General features: G+C 52.8%; 4 protein-coding genes across 4 annotated transcripts; all 4 read right to left on the bottom strand.

Annotated features, from left to right (window-relative positions):
- Positions 1-296: 296 nt before the first annotated feature.
- IAQ61_008652 (uncharacterized protein) lies at positions 297-2,262 on the bottom strand (the record flags this gene model as incomplete). Its single annotated transcript, XM_003843147.2, has 3 exons — positions 297-827; positions 920-2,007; positions 2,133-2,262. 3 exons carry the CDS (start codon positions 2,260-2,262, stop codon positions 297-299), a joined length of 1,749 nt encoding a protein of 582 aa, XP_003843195.2.
- A 946-nt stretch (positions 2,263-3,208) lies between these two features.
- IAQ61_008651 (uncharacterized protein) lies at positions 3,209-4,495 on the bottom strand (the record flags this gene model as incomplete). The annotated part of the gene is made up of 1 exon (XM_066098067.1): positions 3,209-4,495. One exon carries the CDS (start codon positions 4,493-4,495, stop codon positions 3,209-3,211), a length of 1,287 nt encoding a protein of 428 aa, XP_065951976.1.
- Positions 4,496-5,737: 1,242 nt separating this feature from the next.
- On the bottom strand, positions 5,738-6,894 carry IAQ61_008650 (uncharacterized protein; the record flags this gene model as incomplete). The annotated part of the gene is made up of 2 exons (XM_066098066.1): positions 5,738-6,180; positions 6,420-6,894. The coding sequence occupies 2 exons, from the start codon at positions 6,892-6,894 to the stop codon at positions 5,738-5,740; spliced, it is 918 nt and encodes a 305-aa protein (XP_065951975.1).
- Positions 6,895-7,504: 610 nt separating this feature from the next.
- IAQ61_008649 (uncharacterized protein) lies at positions 7,505-9,445 on the bottom strand (the record flags this gene model as incomplete). The annotated part of the gene is made up of 1 exon (XM_003843151.2): positions 7,505-9,445. One exon carries the CDS (start codon positions 9,443-9,445, stop codon positions 7,505-7,507), a length of 1,941 nt encoding a protein of 646 aa, XP_003843199.2.
- Positions 9,446-10,181: the final 736 nt, after the last annotated feature.

The following is a 10,181-nucleotide window of genomic DNA, read 5'->3' as shown; positions in this document are numbered from 1 at the left end:
TCCCCCAAACCTTGATCCATGTACATGTACCTACACTCCAACTCCACAGCGCATGAGTGCCAAATTTCCGATTCCCAACACCCTAAAGCACGCCAACAAGATCCCCCTAAAGATGAAAAATGACAAGAAGGAGAGAACGAAGAAAAGAAGAAAAGAAGAAGTGAAGTGAAAACGAAAAGAAAACGAAAAGAAAACGAAAAGAAAACGAAAAGAATGAGAATATAAAGTCAAGGTTGGCGGAACAAAAGCTAGACGACAACATATCCTACCCTACCCTTGCCTGACCAACCAAACACTCATCGAAACAACCCCCTCTTTCTCGCCGATTTACTCGCCCGCGCACCCACACTTTCCTCGACCCCAACGCCCGAAGAGGTCATCGCCACCCCGGGCGCACTGACACTGTGCACCAAAGGCGGAGGAGCCTGAGCCCGACCCTGACCCTGTTCAATCAGCCGCGCCATGACCGGAGCATCACGACTATACTCTCCGCCCGCCCTGCCGACGACACCCAGTCCCTGGCCCTGGCCTTGCCCATCCTCCGCATATCGCGGCAACGCACTCCAATTCCCACCCCAATTCTCTGCATTCTGCAATTCGCGTTGGAACTGGGCGTCGTGATGGAGACGTTGTTGCTGCTGCTGTTGTTGTTGTTGTTGGTACGGGGTGTAGGTGTGCGAGGGGGCGCGATGCGGGGTTTGGGGTGGGTAGTCGTATTCGTAGTCGAGGGGATGTTTGGGGGCCGCAGAGGAAGACGAGGAGCGTAGCCAGCCAAAGGCCCAGTTGGAGAGGTTGAAGCCGCCGAAGATGATGATGGCTGTGAAGATCTATCGTTGGGATGGTGAGCGATTTGGGTTTTCTTGACTTCAGTGTTCGATTGACTGGTGTCAATCAGCCAGGAAAAGAGACTCGAACTCACCATGCTCTTGTAACTAAATTCGTCGACAAAACTGTTGAAAATCATGGCAAACGTCTTGGCAGTCACACTTGCCCGAGCCACCTTTCTTGGGTCCCGGCTCATGCAGGTTTCCCAGACGCCACAGACGGCCTCGAGGGCAGGGGCCATGTTGGGGGTACCGCAATGGTTGCGCTGATAGTCTGTTGCACAGGCCGAGATTTCGACCATGACTTCGGCCGTATGCTTGCTCGACTCAATGTCCACGTCGGACATGATGCCCGCCCAGGCGCAGTAGATGAGGTAGAGGAAGCCGGCGCCAAGGAGGGTGTTGACGAGGAATTGTGCGTAGACGGAGAGGACGGTGGGGAGGGCGGGGTGGGCTTCGACCCAGTGGAAGAGGTTTCCTAGGCGCTTGATGAAGGTTTCCTGGACGACTTGGACGACTTTGGGTTGGCTGGAGTGGGGGTTGTTGAGGCCATCGAGGGTGGCGGGGTTGGCGGTGTTTGCGGATGGGGTTTCGGTGTCTGAATCATCGGAGGGTTGGAGGGCGTAGCGTTTTTTGCTGCGCGATCGATCCGAGCGTTCAGAGCGTCGCTTCACGATGCGCCCTTCTTTTTCCTTGCGCGATGAGGCTGGGCGGCGCAGTTCCCGGTCCCGGTCCTTGTCCCTCTCGCGGTCCCTCTCGCCATCTCTCCGCTCCCTCTCTCTATCCCGTTCACTCTTGCTCGGACTGGGACTGGCGCCAAAGAAGCCCTTGAAGGCCATCCAACTATCGCGTCGCGGGGGCTTCTTGTGGCTCGTCTCGCCCAGTCGGCCCATCCTGCCAGCCAATTGTGTGTCCGGTGTGGCTGGCTCGCTGTCTACCTGGGGCGTGTTGGGAGTCTCGCCGCCGGAGCTGAAGTCGTAGTTTGTGGCCGGGGTGCGGGGCTCCCAAGTTTGGGACTGGATGTGGGCAGGCAGCGAACTGGCGGGAGTGCTGGGGAGCTGCTTGTTGGCGGAGAAGTAGCCGGAGCGATTGGGGGTGGCGAAGCTGCCGTTGTAGCCGTTGTAGCCGTTGTAGCCGTTGGAGGCCGTGGATTTGGAGGGCGAGTCGAGGACTGAGTGGGGGCCTGTAGGTCGCGGGTGGTGGTTGATGTTAGTTGGTCGTCTTGGGGCCGCCATTGTGGGAGGAGAAAGAGAAGAGAGGGGGAGGGAGAGGGATTGTTGTGTCATGGGTAGGAGGGCATCAACGTACGCTTCACACCCGACTGCGACTGCGACGGTTGACTGGCAGTCAAGAAGGGCGATTGAGAGTCTACGGGTCCCGTCTGATTTGTCCACTCAAAGTCCATGGGCGTCGTCGACGGACGATGAGCCCGCGACATGTTGAGTGTGTGTGAGCGTGAGTGTGAGTGTGAGTGCGAGAGAGAGAGAGTGTGTGTGTTGTGTGTCGATGGAGAGGGTTGTTGTTCTTTGGTGGTTGTCCGTATTGTTTCTTGTTGTTGTTTCTTGTTGATTATCTTCTGGTTGTGGTTGCAAGGCTGGCCGACTGGCTGACTGCTTGGCTGCACTGGGTTCGTTGGTTGTTGACGCCAAAACACAGCCCGTTGCGGACTTCCGGGCCTAAGCCAAATCAATCCATCCATCAATCAATCCATCCATCAATCCATCAATCAATCAATCCATCAATCAATCCATCCATCAATCAATCCATCCATCAATCCATCAATCAATCCATCAATCAATCCATCCATCAATCAACAACGATGACAACAACACACTACTTTCACCACAACCACCAATCCACCAATCCACCAATGCCATCGACTTGCCAATTCAATCTTTGCCGTCATGCATCTTGTTGTCACGCGACCGAAATGATCAGTCATCAAAACGGACATGCTCGTTCATCTCTACTCTACTGTGACCGCGTACTACTCCCACCCGTCTCACTCTCTTGGAAACACTGCCATTCACGTCCACAAAAAAGACAGCCTGCCTCTCGGTGGTGGAGAGTCAAGAAACCCTTTTGCAGAATGATAGGCTACCTCTCTCCCGTCTACTCCAACCCCCTCGTCTCAGCCAACAAACACAAATCATCGTGCCGCCCTCTCCCCTCGACATCACACATGCCAAAACAGCGACTCCGCCTCCTAACCCCATGGCTGACCTTCTAAGCCGGCGTCAACCCAACCTTGACCCCATTCTTCGAGCACAACGTCAGCGTCAACCCCTCAATCCATGGTTCAGCATCCCGGCTCTCCATGGCCTTGAACTCCTGCAACATGCGCACCGTCACATAACTCGCCTCGGTAAGCGCATACTGCTGTCCTAGGCAGATTCTCGGTCCGCCGTTGAAGGGCAGATATTCCCAGCTCGGGCGCAGTGTGGCCCACCGCTCGGGGTCGTACTTGTCCGCGTCGGGCCCATACAGGTCTTTGCGCCGGTGCATCGTGTAAACGGAGTAGCCCATGATGGTGCCCTTGGGGACGAAGAGGGGTGCTTGGCCGTCTGGGCCGCCGCCGCGCGGGAGGACTGTGTCGCAGGCTGCGAGCCGGGAGTTGTTGGGCACGACGGGATGGGTGCGTAGGGCTGGTGCTGGGTTAGCCTTTGAATGGCCCTGCACTCCCCTTTCCCCCAACCCATGGCCCATCCAGGCTGACAGGACAGGCACTTACACTCGTTCAAACACCATTTGAGATACTTGAGGCCCCTCAACTGCTCATACGACGGCCGCTCTCCTCCCAAACTCTCCACCTCCTCCCTCAGCTTCGCCCATATCTCCGGTCGCCGAGCAAGCTCGAAGAACATGTTGCTCAGCAAACTGGCCGTCGTGTCGCGTCCCGCCAGCAGGATATTAATCAGTTCCTCACGTATCCTCTTCTTGTCCGTCGTCTGTTTCGCCACCTCCTGGATAAAGTAGTACTTCTCGTCCTTGGCCTCCCCACCCGCCTTCTTCTCCCCATCCAACTCTTTCCTGAACCGCAGCGCGTCCTCGACAAACTTGTCAATGTACTCGTGGCAGATTTTGATCGCCCGTTCACCCTCCTCATTACTCCGGAAGCGATCCAACGGCCCCAGTCGCATCCGCTTCGTAATGTCAAACTGTGCAAAGTTGAACGCCTTGCTGAAGATGACATCCTCATTGTGGGCGTCATCGTTTCCAGCCATGCGCAGTGTGTTGGTCGAATGGTTGAACAAGAACTCGGTCGCCGAGTCAATCGTGAGCATGAAGAATAGGTCCTGCAAGTCCACCGTCGTGCCGTCACGCGGGATATGCTTCATCATGAGTTTGAAATGGCGCTCAAACGCGTCGAGGTCCGCCACCTGATCTCTTGCAAAATTCGGCCGCAGCAGTTGCCGACTATTCGCCCACCGTTCTCCCTGTGCATTGAAGATGCCATGACCCAGCAGCGGTCCCAACCCGGCCTGACGGTGCTCAAAGCTGTAATCCTTGAACCGCAGACTCAGCATCGTCTTGATATTCTCGGGCTCACACGTTGCAATCAGAGGCGTGTTGATGATGCGATTGTGGAACGTGTTTCCATATTTTTCGAACCGTCTTTTGTTTTCTTGCAAGGTTATGTGGTGCTTACTGTTGTAAGCCATGACTCTCATGGCGTCGAGGCCGAGGATGGGGTCTTTGTGGAAGACGGATGTGCATGGCTGGCAGTTGTGTTCCTTCTTGAAGCGCTGTCGTGCTCGATAGAGGGTGATGCGGGTGTAGATGAGATAGGAGAGAGCAGCGCCTGTTAGGATGACAAGGAGTGGGGACAGCGCCATGGTAAGATTGTAGGGTCGTAGGTAGTAGGAGGAGGAGGAGGAGGAGTAGAAGGAGTAGTAGTAGGAGGAGGAGGAGGAGGAGTAGAAGGAGTAGGAGTAGGAGTAGTAGGAGTAGGAGTAGTAGGAGTAGGAGTAGTAGTAGTAGGAGTAGGAGTAGTAGGAGTAGGAGTAGTAGTAGTAGGAGTAGGAGTAGTAGGAGTAGTAGTAGCAGTGGCAGTAGTATCGAGGCAGATGATTGTTGGTGTGATTGGTCGTGTGTCACGGTGTCACGGTGTCGTGGTAACGGTGAGGTTGGGGGTGTTGTTGCGGTCGTCGACTTCCAAAGGCGGCGAGACGAACAAAGTCCCTGGGGCTCGTGGCTTGTTGCGGGAAATGACGTCGGTCCGGGCAAACAACCCTCGGTGCTTTCTATCCCCAATTCCCCACGCGAAGGCACCACGCCCTCTTTTCTTCTCTTCTTCTCTTCTTCTCTTCTTCTCTTCTTCTCTTCTTCTCTTCTTCTCTTCTTCTCTTCTTCTCTTCTTCTCTTCTTCTCTTCTTCTCTTCTTCTCTTCTTCTCTTCTTCCCTTCTCTTCTTCGCCTTCCCCACCACCACAGCTTTCAGCTCAAGTCCTTTGCTGCGACGTTGCTTTCCCCCGTCCCGCCCCGTCCCGGCTCAATGACGGATGATGCTTGGTGCGTAACCTATAGACCGAGGTGTCGGTCCCAATCAACTTGACACCTTTTGGATGGAAATCGCCTAGGTATCCCATCTTCACCCTCCTCCTCCTCCTCCTCCTCCTCCCCGTCGTACTGCAACACCTGTCGATCCCCACCTGCTCACAAACACTCGGTGGCTTGCTCCGTGACCTTGTCCACCGAGGCATGTAGCCGACTCGGGATCGAGATGAGAGCTAGGGGTCGCAAGGGCCGAGTTTGGAGTCTACAGTATACCCAATGGTAACACCAGCCGCACTTTGATACATTACTTCATCAATGACAACAAAACATTTCAGAATTAAGTGGGTAGTATGTTGGATCATTGGAATTATCACACACAGCCATGTTCCCACGCGCTACAGTTACCTCCATACCCTCTCAATCCGACCCAATCCACTTGACATCACTGACCGCCACGCCCTCCAACCATCCCATCACCTCGCCATAATCCCTACACACATGTCGCCCATCCCACCCATCGCTCCCCCCTCGATCCCCAAACTCGCCCTCCGGAAATGTCGTCGCCGCCCCTTCAAGCGCAACATCGGCCCCACACATGATCGCCTGCCGCAAGTACTCGGCGCAGTGCGTAATGTGCCACGGCTCTTTTACCGGTGGGACTCGGGGCGAGGATGAGGAAGAAGAGGTAAAAGAGGAGAGGGCCACGGTCTGCGCGTTGTACGCGGATAGGATGGTGTAGAGGCAGTGCAGTTGGTGGGTCAGGGATGTGGTGAAGACGGATTTGGAGGGGTAGTCGTGGATGGGGTGGGGGAGGGGGTGGTGGTTTTGCGGGTCGGTGATCTCGGTGTAGCCTAGGCCTGCTGTTGGTGAGGGGAGGCTGGTCAGCGGTGGTAGTACTGGTGTAACTGTTGTTTGGGGCCTGATGAGGGTCGAAGTGTGGACGAGTGGCATAGTATGGGGGAAAAAACGCGAGCTAAAGCAATTTGGGAGGTAGGAATTCAGGCACGTAGAATACAAGTGACCAGCTACGTAGACATCCAGCCAGTCAAGCAGTGAAACGAATACTCCAATCAAAAAAAAAAAAAAAAAAAAAACTCACCAGGCACGATCCCCAACCAAGCCTCCAACGTCTCATTACTAAAGAATGCCTCGGCCTTTTCAGGCGCAAACCTCGCATCCGGCCTAAATGTCACCACCTTGCTGGAAAACGAGGGTGTGAAGCCGGAGACATCGCCAAGGAGCTCAAACCGCGATGAGCTCGACGCTGTCTTGAACCCCATTTCCCCCTGCTCGCTGCCCATGAACAATGATAATAGCAGGAGTAGGAGTATAGCCAAAAGCAGGACCGTGTTGAGCATCCACAACTGTGATTTGATAGCTCGGACTGCAGTCTTTCCCTTTTCTCGTCCATGGCCGGATGCTTGCAAACCGCGCTCGGGATCCCAGCCGTCTTCTTCCTCGTCGCCAATTTCTGTGCTAGCGTCTGAGTCTGCGTCCGAGTGAGCAGAGCTGGATGCCTGGGCCAAGGGATCGTAGCGTTGCGACTTGGGTCTCTTGCCCAAGGCCGTGTCCATCTTGCTGGAAAACCTGCTGGCTGTCTTGTCCATGTGTGTGTGTGTGTGTGTGTGTGATTGTGGAAAGCGTGAAAAATGTGGGGGAGGAGATGATTTCATATAGGACGTCCTTGGACTTGTGATGTTCATTAGATCATCTGCGTGACTTGCACCTGAGGTGGTTGGGTTCAAACGTGGTTTGCGACGTTGAATGTTAGATGATGTTTCCGAGCAGCCTCGTTGTCACGGAAAGGCTGATCCCGATGCTTCACAAGTGGAGTAGAGTTTCTTGGAGAAGGATAAAAAAATCATGACAACTCAATGGTAAGTCGCCTTGATTATGTACAGCGGTTTTACTTGTGGTTGGAAAGCTCAGTGTGGAGGTATAAGTAAACGTATCTGCAGTGAATACTGCAGACGCCTGTGAACCCAGACATCTTACAAGTATGATTATCGTAGAAGAATTCGCATGAATAAACCATCACAGCTTCATGACATGTTACATTGTAGAAAGTTATAGCCTTGTAGTCCTGAGGTAATGCCTACCCTGGTGCGACAGAGCCGGCTGTCTAATTCCATCGAATCTTTGCACAGCACAACACAACACTACGCCTTGCATCAACAAGACAAATCAACCCAAGAGTCTAATATGACGCCGAGAAGGAGACTCCCTATGCGTACCAAGCATCGACGCCGCACTCCTCTTTTGTAACGCCGGCAGAGCACGCTCCTTGATCATCTCAAGTGACACCATAGAAGCATCATCATCAACATCGTCCAGGCTCAACAGACCAGACTGCAGTACCTCTTCCCGTAGAGTATCTCTTGATGCAGACTTGGCGTGATTCCTCGCATGCATGCGTTTCTTGGCCATGGACACATAATCCCCATGAGCAAAAAGCTCGGGCGAAACGCCGCCAGTGCGGACCAAGCGGGAATGCGCAGTAGTGACAGAGTCGCGATGGCCACGAAATTTAACGTCGTCATCTTCAATGTCGGACCACTTGTGAATGGCGGGTAGTAATTGCGCCCTCATTTGGCCTGTGCTGGCTGAATGTCTCACACGCCCTTTGGGGTCAGGCACAACGAGTGATGAGTGTTGATGCCCCTTCCAATCGTCTACACTGACGGGACAAGGTCTTGCGAGTACCAAATCAGATGCCTCATATTCGTCATCTGAAGGTGCTCTTGTCGTCGGTGCACTCTCTGGGCGGGACTGATGACGAGAGGGCCCAACGCTTGTTCTTTGGCTATTTGGAGGTGCCAACACTGTCAAATCTTCGTCATCTTCAACCGCCCACTCGTAATGGGGAGTTTGCGTATCTTCATCGGGAAAGACCACAGTCGTAGGCTGGAAGCTGTTTGATGGACTGTTCCAGCTACCAGACCAATCAGCAAGCTTGGTGTTCACTCTGTCCAGTCCTCGTTTCCCATGACAGCTGACATTGTGAAGAGCCTGTCCCGCAGATGAACCACGTCGGTCCATAGGCCTGCTATCGTCCTCTTCAGGCACATCATCCCAGACTATCTCATGGCGGCCGGCTTTGGATTCTACAACTTGCATGGTGGGTGTAACGGGATCAACACTATCCTCGTTCGAGTAGGTGGCAGCGTTAGCCGAGGGTGCAATGGCAATGACGTGAACATCCGTACGAGTGACTGCTGGATCGGCTGGGCGACCTTTCATTTTACCGAGTCTGATCGGGTACAATGACATAGTAGCAGGACCTTTCCCAAATTTTGTCTTTGTTCGGTCCAGTTTGGGATTTTCAGTGGTGCCACCAAGAACCATTGCTACGGGGTTAAGCGATTCTATGGATTCTTTCGATCCCTTCTCGTCAAATTCGACAGTCTTGACTCGGCGTAGAGAGTGTATTCCATCTTCCGAACCCAACTGTTCGCCTGGAGGCGATGTTGGAGTACTCTTTGCTTTTGATTTGATGCATGGCTTGAGTGTCTGATCACTTGCCCTTGATTTTACATGCACATCCATCCGTTCCCGATACGAAGTGGGCTCTATAACAACGTGCCTTCTTGGGCTAGATCCATTCTCACCCTGCATGCGTTGTAGACTCGAAATCAAAGGAGGCGAAGTAGATGCCGAAGACTGATAGCCGGGAAACTTTGGTGGTTGTATGATGCCTTGCTGCAGTGTAGCGATAGTACTTGTAGGATTATGGTAGTGTCTGTAAGATTGCACAACTGGACTGCTGGCGCAACGGTGGGCTGATGGCCGTGGAGGATTGAGCGATGTTTGAGCTGGAGCACGTCCTTCATAAGCCCTTTGGTGATCATTACTGAATGAAACAATCAGTAATGACTCTAACCCGTCTCTCGACATGCTTTCGCTGGTCGCTCTTCCTGGTCTCTGTCGTGCAACTCCACAGCTAGAACCCGTTGACCCGAATGCCTCCATCATGTGCACATCAACATCGGCTTTCCTCTTAGGCAAGCTTGGTCCCCTCTTTAGATTAGGTGAAGTAAACTGATCTATTGCAGTTGAGAAGGTTTCCGGTGTGAGATAGGATGTGAGCTTTACAATCAATCGGTCGCCGCCTGAGTGTCCGGGCATATTGATCCTTTAATCAAAGCCCCGTAGAGCTGGAAGTGGAGAATCTTTCTCCGCACTCGTAGGATAGTGATATGAGGCGCCTGACCGGTGTTTTTGGCGTATAGGCGAGTAGGGTCTAGGATAAGTGAAGAAGCTGAAGAAGAGTACTTGTCAAGGTCCATGGCTTTTTGGAATGATGTTTACGTGTCCAAACAGAGCTAGCTGGTGCTTCCAGGAAGTTACAGACTCGTGGCAGATGTCACATGTTGCTATTTTTTGCAAAAGGAAGCGACAGTTCCATCAATCTTTCGAGCTGCACATCTTGGCCGTGACTGCCATACGAAACCTTTGTAATCCTGTCTCCAAATACAAGTTTTTTATTAGTCATTAATATTTCGTGCACACTCTGCTTCAAGTTGTATTGAGAAATAGAAGTTATAGTAAAGGCAGTTCTATCAAAAACCGTCTACTTAACTATACAACTAGTAGCAATCACGAATCTAGGGCCTTAGATTACTCTTGATTATTTCCCACGTTAGGCTAAGTTGCTGCTTATAAGGCTTTTTCTCTGCTATCCTATTCAGTTCTGGTAAAAGTCGCGCTTAGATGCTCCTAACTGTTCCAAAGTCTAGATCACTTCACCGCTTTAGAAATGGAAACTCGCTACTAGAGATTTCTGCTGTTCCTGGTCACCGCCGCTCCTAATGAATACCGCTACTGGGTATTACTCTCTACTATGTTTGATACTTAACTTTTG

The sequence above is a fragment of the Plenodomus lingam genome, assembly GCF_022343315.1.
Source record: "Plenodomus lingam strain CAN1 chromosome Unknown contig_44, whole genome shotgun sequence".
Taxonomy (NCBI): Eukaryota; Fungi; Ascomycota; class Dothideomycetes; order Pleosporales; family Leptosphaeriaceae; genus Plenodomus; species Plenodomus lingam.
Note: the sequence above shows the minus strand (reverse complement) of the source record. Positions and strands in the feature narration are given on the sequence as shown.